This window comes from Lynx rufus, unplaced genomic scaffold (genome assembly GCF_022079265.1).
Source record: "Lynx rufus isolate CCGP_SWC_20201006 ecotype Redwood Valley unplaced genomic scaffold, mLynRuf1.p SCAF_13, whole genome shotgun sequence".
Taxonomy (NCBI): Eukaryota; Metazoa; Chordata; class Mammalia; order Carnivora; family Felidae; genus Lynx; species Lynx rufus.
In genome coordinates, this window is record NW_025814827.1 from 17,267,284 (window position 1) to 17,288,864 (window position 21,581).

The 21,581-nt window shown below is 36.1% G+C and overlaps 1 protein-coding gene across 4 annotated transcripts in view; it reads right to left on the reverse strand.

Annotated features, from left to right (window-relative positions):
• Positions 1-21,581, reverse strand: part of MINDY2 (MINDY lysine 48 deubiquitinase 2) — an 82,140-nt gene that overhangs the window by 39,917 nt on the left and 20,642 nt on the right. For all 4 annotated transcript variants that reach the window (XR_006961278.1, XR_006961277.1, XR_006961276.1 and 1 more), the window contains exons 3-4: positions 13,079-13,143; positions 7,874-8,032 (exon numbers count right to left, since the gene is read on the reverse strand). Coding sequence is in view for 1 of the 4 variants with exons in the window: in XM_047075052.1 (XP_046931008.1) it covers positions 7,874-8,032; positions 13,079-13,143 (224 nt within the window). In the remaining 3 variants the exon portion in view is untranslated. The remainder of the gene's footprint in view (positions 1-7,873; positions 8,033-13,078; positions 13,144-21,581) is intronic.

Consider the following 21,581-nt stretch of genomic DNA (forward strand, 5'->3'; position numbering starts at 1 on the left):
CCAACATTTAGCACTGTAAGACATAAATATTAACCGTTCTAATGCGTGTATAGTGGTATCTTATTTTGGTTTTATTTTGCATTTCCCTGATGACTAGTTCATATGTTTACTACTTGTTTGGATATCCATTCTTGTCAAGTGCATGTTCAAGTCATTTGCTTTTTTTTTTTTAATTGGATCAAAAGTCATGTGCTCTACTGAATGAGCCAGCCATACACCCCCTTCTGTTTGTCATCTTAAAATTCTTTTTGAAGAAAGTTTATCTGAAGAATTTTAGCTTTGTTAATCTTCTTTATTATATATTTACTTTGTATTTTAATATTTTCCGCTCTTAGAGTGGATATATAGCTTATAAATACCTTAAAAAATATTTACTTGTAGGAGCTCTTTATACATTCTGCATGTTAGCCCTTTATTTTATAAGTTATAATCATCTTCTACTCAATGGCTTGCTTTTACATTTTCTTTAGGATTTCTGTAAATAATCACAAGTTCTCAATTTTAATGTAGTCATGTTTACCAATGTTCTTCATGATTAATGTATTTGTTTTAGAAATCTTTTCGTATTAAGGTCAGAAACATACTCTCAAATTTGCAGTTTTAGCTTTGACAGTTAAACATCAATGCATATGGAACAGAATTTTATTCCGTGAGTTGGGAGAAACAATTTCATTCTTTTCTAATTGGCTATCTAATTAGAAATCTGAATTGGCTACCTAACTGGCTAATTAGGCTATCTAATCTAATGGCTATCTAATTGCCTTAGCACCTTTTATTGTAAGGGCTGCCTTTCCCCTGTTGCTCTACAGTGCTTATTTATCTATATATGTATAGTCTTTTTGGCTTCTCTATTCTCTGTCATTGGTCCAATTCTTAATTACAATATTTAAAATATTTCCTATCTGGGAGACCAAGTCCTCCCTGCATGTACTGCTTCAAGAATATCACATTTTCTATTCCTGGCCCTTTGCATTTCCATATAAATTGTAGACTCCACTTGTCTCCTTCCACAACTACTCCCCATAAATCTGATGGGATTTTGTTTGGGGTTATAATGAAACTAAACTACTTTAGACAAAAAGGACATCTGTATAAATTACCTTAAAATCTAAAATTCAAGAATAAAAACCTACATTCACATAGGTCTCTAATTTCTCTCAAATTTAAAATTGTCCATACAGAGGTCTTGCACATCTTTTTGTAAGATTTATTCTTAGGAACTTATGCTATTTAAATGATGTATTTTTAAAATTTCAGTTTCTGTTTGTTACTTTATGTATTTGTTTTTAAAGATTTTATTTTTAAGTAATTTCCACACCCAACATGGGGCTTGAACTCACAACCCCAAGATCAAAAGTCACGTGCTCTCCCAAATAAGCCAGGCAGGCACCAACTTCTGTTTGTCATCTTAGAATTCTTTTTGAAGAATATTTATTTGAAGAATTTTAGCTTTGTTAATCTTCTTTATTATATATTTACCCTCTATTTTAATACTTTCTGCTCTTAAAGTGGATATACAGCTTATTAAGTTAATAAGCTTTTGGGGCGCCTGGGTGGCTCAGTCGGTTGAGCGGCCGGCTTCAGCTCAGGTCATGATCTCACAGTCTGTGAGTTCGAGCCCCGTGTCGGGCTCTGTGCTGACTGCTCAGAGCCTGGAGCCTGTTTCAGATTCTGTGTCTCCCTCTCTCTGCCCCTTCCCTGTTCATGCTCTGTCTCTCTCTGTCTCAATAATAAATAAACGTTAAAAAAAAAAATAGGCTTTTAATCTTTTCTTATTCATTAATATATTAATTTAGGGCTTTAAAAATATGGATTTAGTTATTATACAGTTTAAAACATACTCTAAGTTTCATTATGATTTTTTGAACCCAAACAATTTCTATTGTTTTTCTACTGATTTCTAGCTTAACTGCACTGTGATTAGAGGATATTTTATACTCTATATGATTTCAATCCTTAAAAATTTGTGGAAACTTGCTTTATAGCCCTGTAGTAGGTCAGTTTTTGTAAATTTCATGAATGTATAAAAGTAATGTATAATCAGGTTCAAGAAAAAAACAGGAGAAAATATCATGGACAAGAGGAGACTAGGAAGATATGATGATTAAATGCAATGTAATATCCTATATTATGGAACATCAACAACACAAATTAGGAGAAAAATGGGTGAAGTGTGTGAGACCTGAAACCATAAAAATCCTAGGGGAGAACAAAGGCAGTAACTTCTTTAACATCAGCCGTAGCCATAGCCACTTCTTTCTAGATAGGTCTCCTGAGGCAAGGGAAGGATAAGCAAAACCAAACTCTTCCTTCCACAGTGAAGGAAACACTCAACAAAACTAAAAGGCAACCTACAGAATGGGAGAAGATATTTGTAAATAACATATCTGATAAAGGGTTCGTATCCAAAATATATAAAGAAGTTATAAAACTCAATACCCTAAAAATGCAAATAAAAAATGGGCAGAAGACATGAAGAGACATTCTTCCAAAGACATACATATGGCCAACAGACATATGAAAACATGCTCACCATCACTCGTTATCAGGGAAATGCAAATCAAAACTACAATGAGTTATCACCTCACACCTGTCCGAATAGCTAAACTCAACTACACAAGAAACAACAGGTGTTGGCAAGGATGTGGAGAAAGGGGAACCCTCTTGTACTATTTGCATTCCTGATGCAGCCACTCTGGAAAACAGTACGGGGGTTCCTCAAAAAGTTAAAAATAGAGAACTACCTTACAAGCCACCAACTGCATTACTAGGTATTTATCCAAAGAATACAAAAATGTTAATTCAAAGGGATACATGCACCCTGATGTTTATAGCAGCATTATCTACACAATAGCCAAAATAGGGAAACAGCCCAAGTGTCCATCAATTGATGAACAGATAAAGAAGATGTGGTAAATATATACAATAGAATATTACTCAGCCATAAAAAAAGAAATCTTGTCATTTGCAATGACATGGATAGAGCTACAAAGGATAATGCTAAGTGAAATAAGCCAGTCAGGGAAAGACAAATACCATATGATTTCACGCATATGTGGAATTTAAGAAACAAAACAAATGAGCATAGGGGGAAACAAAAAAGAAGCGAGAGGCAAACTAAGAAACAGACTCCTAATTATAGAAAACACACTGATGGTAACCAGAGGGGACGCTGGTGGGGGGACAGGTTAACTAGTTGATGGGGATTAAGGAATGCATGCAGTGTGAGGAACACTGGGTGATACATGGACATGGTAAATCGTTATACTGCACACCAGAAACTAATATTACACTGTATGCTAACTGGAATTTAAATAAAAATTTTAAAAAACAATAAAATAAATTGGTGAAGTGTGAATGAAGACTATAATATAGTTAATAGTAATGTACCAAAATTAAGTTTTGACACATGTACCAAGGTCACATAAGATTAGGAAAAATGGGTGAAAATCATTTTTGCAAATTTCCTATAAATCTGACATTATTCAAAAATAAAAAAGTTATTAATTCTTTTTAAAAATATGCATTAATTAGGTTTTCTTTTCTGCTTCTATCAATTACAGAGAAAGATATATTAACATTTTCCAGTATGGTGATCTATTGCTATTTACAATTCTGTTAAATTTTGCTTTATGTACTTTGAGATTATACAATTAGGTGCATACAATTTTTCCTTTTTTTTTTTTTTGGTCAAAAACTGACCTTTATCCTTTTCTGACAGTTCCCATGGGTCCAAGGAATGAACAATCAATTAGGCATTTACTTTCTAGGTGTCTCCAGATACATATAAATCTAATTTTCCCCCCTCTTTTTACTTGCAATCTGTTTTTTATGTCCTTTGTAAATAACAAACTACATAGAATCACTTTTAACTAGAGGATTTAGTCCTATTTATACTTACCATATCTATATATTTGAATTTATTAAATCTATTCTCTCTGTTCCATCAGTTCAACATTCCTTTACCTTTTCTTTCCTCCTTCTTTTTAGATTAAATTTTCTCTCTTATACTAATCTAGAAGTTACCCACTATGTTTTCTATTCTTTTCATAGTTACGCTAAAACAGCATTATCGAATAGCACATTCTGTAATAATGGAAATATTCCAAATCTGTGTTGCTCAATAAGATATCCACTAGCCACAGGTTACTATTGAGCGGCTGAAGTGTAACTAGTGCAACTCAGAAAATAAATTTTTAATTAAATTTAAATAGTCACACTTGGCTACCACATTGGACAAAAAAGTTATAGAAACTATAACATCTAATCCTACAAAGCCAAAGTTAATATTCTCCTCTTGAACAATTAATTCTAGGCCTTTAGAATACTTTACCTACCTTCCTCCCAACTTATGTTACTATGTTTACATATGCTAATGCTGTTTTTTAAAATCCCAAAAGATAATGTTATATTTGATACAGCCCACATTTATATTTATCCACATGTTTATCATTTTATTTTCTCTTCATTCACTTTTCCCTCTATCTGAGATCACTTTCCCTCTTTATAAAACTCGTGTTTAGACTTTCTACTAATGATGGTCTATTGTCAAGAAGCTTTTTTTTTTTTTTAAATGATTTAAAAAAAAAATTTAAGTAATCTGTACACCCAGTGTGGGGCTTGAACTTAAAACCCCGAGACCAAAAGTCACATGCTCTACTGACTGAGCCAGCCAGGGGCCCCCAACAAGCTCTTAATTTAATTAATCTACAAAATGATTCTTCAAAGATAATTTTTCTGGGAACAGGATTACAGATTAGCATTTGTCTTCTTTCAGCACACTCAGTATATCATTTCCACTATCATCTGGCTTCCAAATGTTGCTCTTCAAGAGTTAGTTATCAATTAATGGAGACATACCCTCTCAGTAGGTGACTCTGGTGCCTACCATCCAGAGAACTGCTGATATTTATTTGTGAGATAATTATTTGCATAATGCATAATCAGAATACAAAGAACCAACCAATTCTGAGAGAGATTTCATACAGACCTAGAGGTTTCAAACTGTTGCCTTGTTCTTTTTTCTTTCTCAGTAGCAGAATCACTCTGTCACAATTAAGTAAAACAGATAAAAATCACAGTCCTCAGGCCCTTCCAAGAGTTTGAAAACCACTGTTTATACCAGAAAAGTCTGATGAACAATTTCAGTCCTACATTTGAGTATATGCTTTTCTTTAAGCATATGAATTCAACAGGCTACCAGGCAATATATAGCTACACATATAGTCAGAGAGATAATCTGAGTACAATTTTTAAGAATTCAGGCTTAAGTTTCTCAGGCTGTCAGCTCATTTTCCTCAAGAACCTAGGCAACCTGGCACTATCATCTGCCAGGATCCAACATGGCTCACCTTGAATATGTAAAATGTTGCACAAGGTTAGACTTTCCAGTGATGTTCTCAGAGACAGAATGCCATAAAGATAGAGACACCCCGTTTATAATAAGCCATACTTTCCTTGCCTAGACTACCAGTTGCTTTTACCAATGGACAGAGATGAAGAAACTTCCTACTGTGATCTCTCCATCATTAGGGTTAGTGCGTGCAGATATGTATGCATGCTTCATACTATCAACCAATATTTACTAAGAACCTACTATGTGCCAAGCACTGTTCTATCCAATGGGATATAAGATCCCAGCCCTCATAAAACATTCTAGTAGGAGATGAGAGTAAATCAAGTAAAGAAATAAATAGGGGCGCCTGTGTGGCTCAGTTGGTTAAGCATCTGACTCTTGATCTCAGTTCACATTTTGATCTCACAGTGGTAAGTTCAAGCCCTGCAATGGGCTGGCTCCACATTGGGTGTGAAGCCTACTTAAAAAAAGAAAAAAGAAAAATAAATAAATAAAATTCCAGATAATATTAAGTGGTAAAGAAAATCAAATCAAAGAGGCTCATGGGAGAGTAAATGACAGGAAAAGAAGGGTGACTAATTTCAGTAAGTTGTCAGAAAGAGCCTCTTTTTTATTATTTGTTTTTAATTAAAAATTTTTTTAAAGTTTTATTTATTCATTTTGAGAGAATGAGAGAGAGCATGAACAGGGTGGAGGAAGAGAGAGGGAGAGAGAGAATCCCAAGCAGGCTCCATGCTGTCAGTGTGGAGCCCAGTGTGGGACCTGAACTCATGAACTGTGAGATCATGACCTGTGCCAAAATCAAGAGTTGATGCTTAACAGACTGAGGCACCAAGGCGCCCCCCAGGAAAGGCCTCTTTAACAAGATGATACTTCACCTAAGATCTGACTAATGAAGTACCAGAAACATGAAGATCTGGGAGAACAATGTGTTAGAGTAGTAGAACAATGTTCCACAGTAGGCAATCAGCTAGCACAAAAACCTGAAATAGAAATGAGCTTGATATGTCTGAAAAACAGAAAGGCAGTTAGTGTTACTGAAAGACTAGTAAAAAAAATAAATAAAAATTTAAAAAATGGGAGTATTATATGAGGGAAGGTTGGACAGATAGGCAGAACCTAGGTCATGCAACATATCATAAAAACTCTAGTAAGGATTTTATATTTTATTTCAGTTACACTGAAGGCCTTTAAGGAAAGGAGGGGGACACAGAAATCAAGGGGAGGGTTATTTTACAAAGATCACTCTGAGTACCAAGACAATTCAATGGGGGAAAGAATAATCTTTTACAAAGAGTACAACAAATAGTACTAGGACAACTGAATAGCCACATGCAAAAGAATAAAATTGGATTCTTCCTACAGCTATATATAAAAATTACTCAAAATTGATCATATTCCTAAATATAAGCACTGAAACTATAAAACTCTTAGAAGAAGTTACAGGAGTAAATCTTTGTGACTTTGGGTTAGGCAAAACCTTCTTAGGACACCGAAAGCATAAGCAACAAAACAAAAAAAATAAATTGGCCTTTATCAAAATTAAAAACTTTTGTGCTTCAAGAACACCATCAAGAAAGTAAAAAGACAGAAGCGCCTGGATGGCTCTTGATTTCGGCTCAGGTCATGATCTCATGGTTGGTAGGTTTGAACCCCATATTGGGCTCTGCACTGACAGCATGGAGCCTCCTTGGAATTCTCTCTCTCTGCTCCTCCCTTGCTCTATCTCTCCCTAAATAAATAAATAAATAAACAAACAAACTACAGAATGGGAGAAAATACACAAACCATGTATCTAATAAGAGACTTATACCTAAAATACATAAAGAACTCTTGCAGCTCAGTAACAAAAAGACAAACAGCCCAATTAAAAATGGGCGGCGGGGGGGGGGGTACCTGGGTGGCTCAGTTGGTTAACTGCCCAACTCTTGATTTTGGCTTAGGTCACGATATCATGGTTTGTGAGTTCAAGCCCCACATCAGGCTCTACGTTGAACATGCAGAGCCTGCTTGGGATTCTCTGTCTCCCTTCTTCTCTCTCTCCCAAAATAAGTAAATAACGTAACATAACATAACATAACATAACATAACATAACATAACATAAATAAAAATAGGCAAGGGATCTGCAGCTATTTCTCCTAAGAAGATCTACAAATGGCCAGTAAGCACATGAAAAGATACTCAACATCATTAGCCATAAAAATACAAACAAATCCACAATGAGATATAACTTTACACCTATCAGTATGACTATAATCCAAAAGACAGAAAATAAGAACTGCTAGTGAGAATATAGACTCAACTTTGTAGTTGACTCCTAACTCCTTGAAGTGATAGTCAGTAGTCTTGGGACAGATTTAGTAGTGCAGAGGACAGTGCCCTTAACCTCACAATTTGGCTAATTTCAGGTAAAATCACAAAAATATAATAATTAGAACATATAAATCTGATTAATTTTTCAAATCAATAAATTTTTACTACATTTGTGTTTATATATTTAACATTTTTCTACTTACCTGTGGGTCCACTAACCACCCATGGTACAAAGGAATATCAAGAAGATCAAATACTATGCATTCTGGTGTATATTCAAACACTCGAACACCAGTGAATTTTACATTTACATCCAAGCCTGTCTGTAGTTTGTGCAAGATTGCCATAGCATCACTCATATTCTGAAAATAGAAAGGAGAAGGTAAAGATGAGAAAAATCAAACCACAATGACAATGACAACAACAATAGCAAAGATATTTAAATGCAGGCACATTTACTTCTAATTTTCCATTTTATCCAATTAATTCATCCCTTCAACCAATTTTTATTAAATACCTATGATGTACCAGGCACTAACCTAAGTTCTAAAGAGATAACAGCGAATAAAACAAAGTTCCTGATTTCATATAACTAATATTCTACTTTGAGAGACAGACATACATATATAATGTCAAGTATTTAATAAAAACTGAGCAGGGAAAGGACACACAGACTGACAGGGATGAGGGGCCTATTTTAGACCAGGAAGACTAAAGACAAAGTTTCTACTCAAAGGTCTCCCACTTTTGGGTATACATCCAAACCCCAGCCATCTACCCCTGTTGTTTTCTTTTCCAAAAGAGAAAAAGCATATTCTTCAAATATGATGTCAGTGTGATCTATTTTTTTAAGTGATAAGAGCAGAAAAAGGATACATAAGGAGTGGATACTTCATTAAAAAAGTAGGGGAGGGAGTAATAAATAGTGTGTCTCTTCCCTCTCCAACGAAGAAATACTTGCACCCCCCCAGGTTCATTATAGCATTATTTACAATAGTCAAGAGGTAGAAACAGCCCAAATGTCCACTGGCAGATAAATGGATGGAGACATTGTGGTATATACATACAATAGAATATTATTCAGCCTTAAAAAAAAAAAAGAAAGAAGGAAATCCTATCACATGCTACAATATGGATGAAACTTGAGGACATTATGCAGACTGAAAAAAGCCATCACAAAAGGACAAATACTATGTGATTCCACTTATAGGAAATATCTATAGTAGTCAAAATTCTGGAAACAGAAAGTAGAATGGTGGTTGTCAGGGGACGGACAAAGGGAGAGCTGGGGAGTTGTTCAATGGGTTTAGAGTTTCATAGTTTTACAGGATGAAATGTTCTAGAGATCTGTTATCAATGTGAATATAGTTAACACTGCTAAATTATACACTTAAAAATGTTAAGGGATTAAATTTTATATTGTTTTTTTTAATCACAATTAAAAACGAGCTATCAAGCCATGAAAAGACATAGAGGAAATTTAAATGTACATTACTAAGTGAAAGAGACCAATCTAAAATGGCTACATACAGGAATCCAAATGATATTGTGAGAAAGGCAAAACAATGGAGACAGTAGGAAAGATCAGTGATTGCCAGGGGTTAGGAAGAGGGAGAGATGTATAGGCAGAGCACAGAAGATTTTTAGGGCAATAAAAACTACTCTATATGATACTATAATGGTGGACACATGTCATATTATACATTTGTCAAAACACACAGAATGTTTAACCAGAATGAACCCTAATGTGAACTATGGACTTTGTGTGATATTTTGAGTCAGTATAGGTTCATCAATTATAACAATGCATCAATGAATGGATGTTGATAGTGGAGGAAGGTTGTGTACGTGTAGAGGGGGGAGGGAAAGAGGGACAAGAGGTATATGGCAACTGTGTTCTTTCCACTCAATTTTGCTGTAAACTACTTTAAAAAGGCAGGGGAGCTCTTTAAAAATGACACTTAAATAGGGGTGCCTGGGTGGCTCAGGTTGAGCATCCAACTTTGGCTCAGGTCATGATCTCACAGTTTGTGGACTTGAGCCCCACGTGGGGCTCTGTACTGACAGCTCGTAGCCTGAAGCCTGCTTTGGATTCTGTGTCTCCCTCTCTCTCTCTGCTCCTCTCCCGCTCATGCTGTCCCTCTCTCTCTCAAAAATGAGTGAGTCTTGGGAAGCTCTGGGGGGGGGGGGGGGGAACAGCATTCCAGACAAAATAAGACACTAGTGCAAAAAGTGATGCAAGGAATGAGTTCGATATTTGTGTCCATGGAATAGCAAGGAGTCTTGAATGGCTAGAACAAAAATAATTAAGTAGAAAGTAGTGAGAGATGAAGTCAGAGAAAGACATAAAAAGACAGATTACAAATATTGCTGACCAAATTAAGAAGTCATTCTGTCCACATCTGTTTTTTCTGTAAATATAATCGTATTATCTATACTGAATATTTTAAAACATGTTTTTCTAAACAATTTTAATATATTAAATATAATTGTACTTACAGAGGATATATTTGCTGAAACAAAAAATTTCTCCAACATATACAATTTACTATAATTTTACTGAACCCCTACTGTTAATCAGACACTGTGCTATATATGGAAGATAGAAAATAGAAGACTGTGGCCTACTGGGGGCCTTATAGTAGAAAAGGTGAACCTGAAATAAAACCTTTTATAGGGGTGCCTGGGTGGCTCAGTTGGTTCAACATCTGACTTCGGCTCTGGTCATGGTCTCACAGTTTGTGGATTCAGCCCCCCCGCAGGGTTCTGTTGTCAGCAAAGGGCCCACCTCAGATCCTCTGTCCCCCTCTCCCTCTTCCCCCTCACTTTCTCTCTTTCAAAAATAAACAAACATTAAAAAGAATCCTTTTATATTAAAACTAGGGACTCTCTCTGAAATCTGAAAAAGATAAATTAGGTCATAAGAACAGAATTGTTTTACCAAATAACATAAAATTCCATTCAAAGAAACTGTACGGACTGAAAACAAAAATTACTCAAATGTTTCAAACTTATCAATGAAGAATTTATAACAGAATAACACTGTTATATAGTCTGGCTTTTTCAACTTTTCCTAATAACTATGTTCTTCCAAAACAATATATTTTTTCAACTTTCCCCAAAGTTGAAACTTTGAAAATAATCAGCTCACATTTTCTCCCTTCAGTGTTGTAAAACTTTCATCATAGCAATGATGAATCTAAAAAAATAGTAATAACAGTGAGCAATTATGGGATTATAGTTCTACTACTACTGATTTTTCATCTATATTTGTTAAATTCTTGATTGCCAGTCACCCAATTTCCTTTAGTTACTGCGCTCATGCCTACACTTTTATACACCTTCTATATTTCTTTATAAATTATGTAGTATTAAAATAACTAAATAGACACCATTTGATAATCTCCATAAAGATTAGTAACACTGGTAAAAAATGAACATTCGTAAACAAAGAACTAAAAAGGGTAAGTATTTTGCCATTTTGTTCCTAAATCCAAATTATGGTAATAATATAAATCCTTGGGATGGTTGCTTACATCACAAGGAAGGAAGGATTACTATTGGTTCCTTTAAGCCAGTGGTTAAAGTGTTGTTCTGTTTTTTGTTTTTTTTTTTAGAATTTTTCACAAAGGTACTTCTGACATGGTGAAATATTTTAAATTTAACACGTATTTTAAAAATATACTTGCAGTCATTTAAAAACCTGTCATACACACATACAAACACACACACACACACACACACACACACACACACACACACAGAGTGCTTTCTTGTGTTGTCAGTGTATCTATCATTAAGCAAAACTGGAAAAAGTATGCTTTTTATTTATGTTACTACTTGTGATAAAGAAGTTTTAATTAGGAAGATTTCAGCCTTACATTGGTGTCTCTCAAATACAGGCTTAAACATTTTTGCTCACATAAAATTATACAAAAAAGAAGATTATTCAATCACACCTGTGGAACATTAAACAGGAGCTCAGACTCAGCCTTATCAGCTTGGTACATGCTGTTCTCAAAACTAATGGTAATATAATCATAATATAAATAGTTTAAGAGTTTATCTTAAATGCAGGGTATTTTTCATCTAATATGTAGTTCTCACAAGAAATGTATGTGGTTGTTAGATATTGTTTCAGCTTTGAAACAAAACTTTAATTCCAATCATTTTCCAAGAGTCTAGATCACCTTAATGGAAGTGTCTCCTGAGACTGCAAGATGGACTTGAAAAAACAAAATGCTGATACCACTGGCAAACACACGTTAATCAAAATTTTCTCAAGACTGTGCAAGAGAAGTAAAATGAATTTTGAGGATGATATATAACTACAATTGTAATTCCTAATTTCAAGTTTTGAATTAATCAAAATAGCTTCACTGACTTAATAAGAAATTCTATACATTTGATAAATAATATAAATTGAATCTTACCACTTTAACTTATAAAATGTTATTTACCGCTTTTATATATTGGAGGTTAGCATGAAATTTCATTTGAAAAGAGGTTTCTACCACGAAAAATGCTTGGAAACCATTCCTTTAAACTACAAACTCCAAAAGAATTTAAATGACTTAGCATACCAATTTGGCTTTAGCTATAGATTTCCTACCTTACAGGGTGAAGTAATGCAATATGTAGGCTCTTCAATTCTATTAGGACTAGATGATCTCACCATTCAAATTCAAGTTTTGCAATACTGCAAAGAATTTTGCTTCCTTTTTGTCAATTTGATACCAGTGAAAGTATGTTAGAAAGGTTGCTTTGAAAGTAAACATAAAGGTTCCAATGATGTCTATTTCTTCCTTGGCTGATCCTTCCTTCCTCTAGAAGAACCTGATTCTTTCTTGCCTTCTATTGTCAAACAGAAGAGGAATACTGAAGAAAATGAAGTTCTGCTTGCTTTCTTCCAGCTCCAATAGTTTTGAGCTTCTCCTATTTTATAAAACAGAATCTCTAAAGAACATGCAAGAAATGTGGACACACTGAAACTACAGAATTGCAGGTTTTGTCCTAATGACACACCAATGACATCATTTACTCAAATTCCTCCCAAATATAACTAAATTATAAAATACAGATAAAATGAGGAAAGATGAATCAAAGACAAATTCACTTGAAAGTGAATTTTTCAAGAAAAATACCAAGTTATCATTCTACACAGGTCTGTAGAATAATATCTATGTTTCATTCCATATGGCATATATGTTCATATAAAACAGATAGCAGCAAAGTAGGCCTATGGGCCAAAACTGGCTGTCAGCTAACAATGGTTTTTACATTTTTAAAGGATTGTAAAAAACAAAAAACAAAAAACAAACAAACAAAAAAACACTGACAGAGACCAATGAATACAACCATAAGTTAAAAATTGCACATCTGAATATAACAAAACTTATGTCTATTACCTGCTCATAGTTTAAACGTTGAATTTCTGAAATTTCTTTTGGCTTTGCATCAAGCATGTAATCTCCTATAAAAAGAAAATGTGAAGTTGCCTGTTGAAAATATTACTTTTTCATTACAAAGCTAATAGATTTTAATAATAATTGTAGAAATAAGTGACATAAAATTGACCCCCAGTTCTACACAGAGAAAATCAAAGTCAACTATTTGCTATAGTCTCAAATGTTTTTTTCAATGCACATACTATAATACTTTTGAAATTTTTCCTTCCACTTTACAATATATTTGAGCATTTTTCTGTGTCACTATAATAAAGCTCTAAAAGGTTGTGCCAAGTTTCACTGTTATCAACACTATAAACTATTACCTCATTACTTTTTTAAGAATGGGTGTTATCAGTCTTTTAAATGTTTGCCATTCTAAGAAGTACACAAAATATTTTTTGCACTTGAAAAATTGACATATTTTTAAATATGTATTTTTGTTACCGCGTTCTTCCCCTTCCCTGGTTTCACCTTTTTAATCTATGTATGACTTTTAGTATATGTGGCACCTTTTAATCTATGTAACACCATTTTAATATATGCATTAATTTTTTTTATATAAAAGTTTAAAGTTTATTTATTTTTTGAGAGAGAACACATACGTAAACAGAGGGAGTGGCAGAGAGAGAAGAGAGCTGACAGCTCAGAGACTGGAGCCTGCTTCAGATTCTGTGTCTCCCTCTCTTTGCTCCTCCCCTGCTCACACTCAATGTCTCTCTCTCTCTCTAAAAAATAAATAAAACATTGGGGGTCCTGGGTGGCTCAGTCAGTTAAGTGTCTGACTTCAGCTCAGGTCATGATCTCTTGGTCTATAAGTTCAAGCCCCACATCGGGCTCTGTGCTGACAGCTCAGAGCCTGAAGCCTGCTTTGGATTCTGTGTCTCCCTCTCTCTGCCTCTCCCCCACTCACACTCTGTCTCTTTCTCTCAAAAATAAATAAAAACAAAAAAAAATAAATAAAAACAAATAAATAAAAATAAACAAAACATTAAAAACAATAAATAAATAAATAAAACTTTAGTGGAGTCAGGATGCAGAACATTCTAGAATTCAATATTAAATGATCCTAAATATGCTATCATAGATTAAAAAAAAAAGTAGGTGCTAAGAGTAGAATAATTATTATGAAAGACTCAGAGACACAACTCCTCTTTTCCTGAGGCCAGGAAAGGTTTCTGCAGAAGAGTAGAATAGCCTAGGTAAGGTAGGCAGCTTCTTAGATGGACCTCAATAATTCCTGTCTCGTAGTATTCACACCTTTGTATAATCCCCTTACCTTGAGTATGGATCTTCTGAAATTAGAATACTCAATATTGTGGTTTTGTCATGATGCTGTCCCACTTGCTCAACTCTGATGAAAGCCAGATGCTGTGTTCTGAATTGCCTTATGGAGAGGCCCACATGGCATAGAACAAAAGGAGGCCTCTGGCTACAGTTAGTGAGGAACTGAGGACCTCAGTCCAACCACCTGTGACCAACTCAGTCCTACCATCAACAATGTGAGTAATCTTGAAAACAGATCCTCCTGAGTTAGGCCTAAGAATGAGACTACAGCCCCAGCTGACACCTTGACTGTAACCTCATGAGCAACCTTGAGTCAGTCACTCAGCTATGCATGCCCAGATTCCTGACCAAAAGACACTGTCAATATATATTCATTATTAAACCAGTAAATTTAGGGATGATGTGTTATGCAACAATAGATATATTTTCAGGTAAATTTGTAATAAAAGAATCAGATATTTTTAAAAGGCTGAGTTGGAGTTTCTAAGGGAGATTTATTTATCTAAATAAATAATCTCTTAAGAATGCTCTTTTGGGGTGCCTGGGTGGCTCAGTCGGTTAAGTGTCTGACTCTTGGTTTGGCTTAGATCATGATCTCATGGTTTTGTGAGTTTGAGCCCCACATCAGGCTTTGCACTGGCAGCATGGAGCCTGCTTGGGATTCTCTCATCCTTTCTCTGACCCTTGCCCGCTCGTGCTGTCTCTGTCTCTCTCAAATAACTAAATAAACCTAAAAAAAAAAAAAAAAAAAAGAGTGGTGTTTTGGGGCACCCGGCTGGCTCAGTCAGTGGAGCATGCAACTCTTGATCTGCTGTTGTGGGTTTGAGCCCCAAACTGGATGTAGAGATTATTTAAAAATAAAATCTTTAAAGAAAAAAAAAAAAGTGCTGTTTTGTCTACCTTATCTAACCTTTATATCTAAAATTGGTCAGCAATACTATTTTAATCAAAAAATATTTATTGAGTCTATTTTGAGTATTTAGTAATAGGCTAAAACAAATATTAGGAAATAAATGTTTCTCTTAAAAAACTCATAATGCGGTTGGGCAAAGAACATACAAGAAACAGAATGAGATGACATAAAGTATAATATAATATAACATGTAATAAATGCCTTAGGTACCAACTGATTTTGAAAAGAGATACTGATAAAGCTTATAGCATCTAGAAATAGCCTTTGGAGGGGGTATTATCTAAACTGGATTTAGAAAAAGGGGCAGAACTTGGCAAGGCAGTTAAGGAAAAAGCATGTTTTTGAGGGAGAATGACAGAAAAGCACATATAAAAAACATCAGGCCATAGGGTGCCTGGCTGGCTCAGTCAGTAGAGTGTGCAACTCTTGATCTTGGGGTTGTGAGTTCAAGCACCACGCTGGGTGTAGATATTACTGAAAAACAAAATCTAAAAAAAAAAAAAAAAGGAAAGAGAAAAGAGAAAAGAGGGGCACCTGGATGGCTCAGTCAGTTAAGTGTCTGACTCTTGATTTCGGTTCAGGTCATGATCTTGCAGTTCGTGAGATCGAGCCCTGCATCAGGCTCTGCAGTGACAGTGTGGAGCCTGCTTGGGATTCCCTCTCTCCTTCTCTCTCTGCCCTGCCCCAGCTCTCACCCATGCTCTCTCAAAAGAAATAAACTTTAAGAAAAAGAAAAGAAACATCATGCCATACGGACAGGTTATAACCTGTTTATAACAGGTTTATACATGGGCCACCTGGGTGGCTTAGTCAGTTGAGTGTCCCACTTCAGCTCAGGACATGATCTCATGGTTCATGGGTTCAACCCTGAGTCAGGTTCTGTGCTGAGAGCTCAGAGCCTGGAGCCTGCTTCAGATTCTGTGCCTCTTTGTCTCTGCCCCTCCCCTGTCTTCTGCTGTCTGTCCCTCTCTCAAAAAAATTTTTTTAAAAAGTAAATACATATGAATTTATGTATAAATACATATGAATAAATGCATATGATTTATGTTATAAAGTGGTGGGAAATATGGCTGGACCAGATTACAGAAAATCATAAATAGGGGTGCCTGGATGGCTCAGACAGTTAAGCATCTGACTTTGTCTCAGGTCATGATCTCACAGTATCTGAGTTTGAGCCCCAGAGTGAGCTCTGTGCTGACAGCACAGAACCCGGCTTCAGATCCTCTGTCCCTTTCTGTCCCTGCCCCTCCCCCGCTCGTGGTGTCTAAATAAACAAACTTAAAAAAACAACCATCGTAAATAGTAAGTTTGGCTGCTTGTGAAAAATCATAAGGGATCTATCTTTCTTTATATTTTAAGAAGTGAAATATGAAATTGGTGCTTTACGAAGATAACATTGGTATGTAGGCTAATTTGGAGGGGAGAGGAAAACAATAGAGTTTGCAATAAATCACATTATGAAGTACCAGTATACAGAGAGAAGAAAGAATTTCAAAAAAAGAACCCAAGACTTTGGGTCTGTTTCCCACCCCCCGCCCCCAAAAAAAGAACTTTAAGACTTTGTTACTAATGGGACATTCCAGACAAATAGAAATCAAGAAATAAAAACCTGGGGCGCCTGGGTGGCTCAGTCGGTTAAGCGTCTGACTTCGGCTCAGGTCACGATCTCGCGGTATGTGAGTTCGAGCCCCACGTCGGGCTCTGTGCTGACTGCTCAGAGCCTGGAGCCTGTTTCAGATTCTGTGTCTCCCTCTCTCTCTGACCCTCCCCTGTTCATGCTCTGTCTCTCTCTGTCTCAGAAATAAATAAACGTTAAAAAAAAAAAATTAAAAAAAAAAAAAAAAGAAATAAAAACCTGACAGCTACATTAGGCCAAAAACTGGAAGAGAGATTTTGGCAATAGCTTATCTCAAATGAGCACTGGGAACAGAGAAGAGAGGTCAACTCTGGGCAAAATTAAAATACTTCAACAATGACCTCCCTATGTAGTATTTATATGTAAAGATAAAATAAATTATCTTTTTTTTTTTAATTTTTTTTTTTTTTTTTGAGAGATAGTACATGCAAACCCAAGTGAGTGGGGAGGAACAGTTAGAGAGGGGACAGAGGATTCGAACTATGCTCTGTGCTGACAGCAGCGAGCCTGATGCGGGGCTCAAACCCATGAACTATGAGATCATGACCTGAGCTGAAGTCAGACGCTTAACCAACTGAGCCACGCAGGCACCCAATAAAATATCTTTTAGAAAGTCAGACAGGGGCGCCTGGGTGGCTCAGTCAGTTGAGCATCAGACTTCAGCTTGGGTCATGATCTCACTGTTTGTGAGTTTGAGCCCTGCGTGGGGCTCTATGCTGACACCTCAGAGCTTGGAGCCTGCTTTGGATTCTGTGTCTCCCTCTCTCTCTGTCCTTCCCCCACTCACACTGTCTCTGTCTCTCAAAAAAGGAGTAAATGTTAAAAAAAAAAAAAAAAAGTCAGACAATACCACCATCCCAACAACTGTCTTCCTTACTCATCATCATAGTCTCATCATCATGTGAGCTACTCTGGATAAAGTCATAGTATATGTTCCTGCTTGTCTTCTGCTTCTTTACATTATCTTTCTACCCGTGTTCTGCCTTCTACCTACACTTCTTCCCGACCTTATTTTATTAAACTTCCTAGCACTTCCTAGGTATCCTGGCTTGTCATGTTCCTTTCTCAACGCCGAAGCCCTCCAACAGGCTGTGTCCATGTTTGGCCCTGCTCTAATACTCTAGTAACAGAAATTTTCAAATTAAAATGTACTCCTCTAACCTTTGCCAATCAAAATTCTCATTCCCTTGTAGTCTCTAAGCTGGGTGCTACGAAAGCAATTAATGGTTTATCTTACAATCTTTCTACTAGTGTTTGCTTACTAACTCAAAAGTTTCTTCAGTTCCTCCAGAGAACTGAAGTAATCTCAAGAGGAGAAAATCCAAATAGCTTAGAAAATTAAACAATTTGTTCTGGCAGGGTTGGCCCTGAATGAAGTTTACTTTTGGCAAGGCAGCGTCTTCAGTACCTCTTTTCTTACATCACTCTTGCTTACTTCTCCCCCACCTCTCATTAGGATCATATTACTTTCATGCTGCCCCTAGGACTTCCAAACCACTTTAGGTACCCCAGATGTAGATATTTCTTCGCTTTTCTTTTTTCCCTATTAAAATTCTCTACCCTACATCCTGCTTCCTCATGGCTTTGCTAGCTAACAATTTAATATACAAAGACATCCTAATTATTTTCTAAGAAAAAGACCATGTTAACATTTTCATAGTAGAATACACTTATGCAACCACATTCACTGCACTGTTGATACCTCCAAATAACTTGCCCACAGTATGTGCTCAGTCAGTATTTGCTGGACAAGAAAAATAAAAGAAAGAAAAAGACTAGTGGGAATTTCAAATACTGTATCAAAAACACTTTTGAGGGGTGAAGGGGGAGGAGGGACATACTTTTGAGTATATGAGCGTTTTAGCATTCTTTAAATCACCTAAGAGGGTGCCCAGATGGAGACAGCACATCATTTAACCTCTCTGAGCTTTGGTTTCTTCACCTGTAAAATGAAAAAGCACTACAATTTCTGATGCTTTTAGTTCCATTCCAATCTTATCCTTTTGTACTATTAGTACCTCCACACTTAATATCTTTTGGCTCTGCTCATGGGTCTCGGCACTACAATTGTATTCTTCATTTATGGGAAATAACAGCAAAAGAGCTCATTTAGTGTCAGAAGGTATGCAGACAAAGGCAAGAAGAGTGGTGGCAATAACCAGCAGGGAGAAGGTAGGTAAATGGCATCAACCTATGACAGTACAGAAAGCAGAGCCAGAATGAAGCTAGAAACTGTAGAGTAGCAGTATAGTTTAGGTTAACACTGACCAAGAGAAATATAATGCAAGCCACAAATATAAGCCCACATATAACTTTAAATTTTCTAGTAACTACATTAAAAAAAAAGTAAAAATAGATGAAATTAATTTTAATAATTTATTTAGCCCAGCATATTAAAAATATCATTTCAACAGTATAATAATTGATACTTAATTTTTTTATTAAGTCTGAAATCCAATGTATATTTTATACTTATAGAACATTTCAATTCACATTGGCAAAATTTTAAGTGCTCAATAGCCACATGTGGCTAGTGGTTACTATACTGGACAGTGCAGGTTTAGGTGATTCTGGTCATGATCTGAGAACAAAGGAAGCAGAGAAGATAGTGATTAGATATGGAAGAGATGGGTAGGAAATTGGGTTCACAAATATATGTTCTCATTATTTAAATTATATATTTTAAACATTCAAATATCTATTGATATTTGACCATATCTGAGCTACTGCTCCTACTTCCTAATTGGTCTCAAACAGACCATCTTAAAAACTACACTTAACATGTTATTTATCCCACTTAAGAAACTAAAATAGATTAAATGCCCTATTATAGTAAACCCTAACTCCTCTACCTGGCTCCCAAGAGTCTGTAACCCATCTAATCCAATCTCCTTTCCTGTAACTATACAAAATGCAGACTTACCAACTACAGTCAAATTGTACTCATTCGCCACTCCTCCAAATATGTCTTACATATTTTCACGTCTAGCTTGAACTTAAAATATTTCCACCTACCCCTAGCCTTGTAATATTCTTTTTACTTCTTTACAAGGGTTTAGGGTCTAACTATACTTAAAACCTAGTATTCTGTACTTCTCCTTTCTTCTAATACTCCTCATGACTTCACTCTCCTGGCTCATCTCTTACCTTCCTGGTTACTTCTTCCTTTACTTCTCTATCCTCTACCCCATGCATTTCAGCAGGGGCAATGTTGTCCAGGGGGGGTGGGGGGGGGTAGCAGGAGGGGGACAAAAACTGATTTCCCGGGGGAGAGGCCAAAAATATCTTAGCTATTATAATAGTTTGTGGCCTTCAAAGGGCACAGTACATGAAGAAATATACAGTGTGTCTGTGGTATTAAAACCTCCTGGAGGGGCGCCTGGGTGGCTCAGTAGGTTATGCGTCAGACTCTTGATTTTTTGGCTCAGATCACAATCTCATGGTTCACGAGACTGAGCTCGGCATCAGGCTCTGTGCTGGACATGGAGCCTGCTTAAGATTCTCTCTCTCCCTTTCCCTCTGCCCCTCCTTTGCTGGTGTGTGCATGTGCTCTCTTCTCTCTCTCAAAAAATAAATAAATAAATAAATTTCCTAGAGTAGATGACTAGGGCAAAAAAGTCTACAAGGCTCCTTAGGGGGCAATAATTAAAAGACTGAGAAACACTGCTCTATCTCATGTCTGTACGCTGGGGAACTTCAGGGAACAATCCTGACCCTCTTCTCTCTTTATGCTGTCTCTAGTAATGATCTCATCAATTTCCACAGATTTTAAATAACATTTTTATTCTGACGATTCCTAAATTCTTATCTTGAATTTCAATGTCCTTTGGAACTCATGGACTCTCCTTAGCAAAATCTTCTAGGTATTTTCTTCTCTTAATGTTTCCTCACCTTCTTGCCTAAATGACATCTGGCTCTGGCTTGATAACACTGCAGCCTTCTCAAGTGATACTTCTCAGGGCATCTGGATGGCTCAGTTGGTTAAGCATCTGACTCTCGATTTTGGCTCAGTCATGATCTCACAGTTTGCTGTACGGAGACCCTGCATCAGGCTCTGCACTGAAAGCACAGAAGCCTGCCTGGGATTCTCTCTCCCCCTTTCTCTGCCCCTCCCCCATTCACATGCATTCTCTGTTTCTCTCTCAAAATAAATAAACTTAAAAGTGGCAGTTCTTCTCTCTCATACTTCTTTACCAGTGAGCCTGAAGGTGGAGCAAATATCTGTTTGCTCCTTGTCATTCTCTCTCCCACTCCTCCCTAAAACTTCTCAATTTTAAAACTCATGTCATCAAATACTACCCATCATCCATCCACCTGGTTGCAGTCCTCTACCAACTTCAGATTAATCCCTCTCATTCCTAGCTCATTATCTCTCTCCAACACAAATCCTGCCATAATTTTTGGTAATTTCAATATTCATAGAGCTGATCCATCCAATTAACTTAGCCTTTCTGTTCCTTGACCTCTTCTTCAACAAAAATCTTATATTCTACCTTACCTCAGAAACTCATTCCCCATGGTCATACAGCTTTGTCATTATCAGGTTCCAAAAATTCTCAGGCTCCGTTAGGACCTAAAATCCACTAATTCCACAACTTTTGCCTTCAACATATTTATATCTTTTTTTC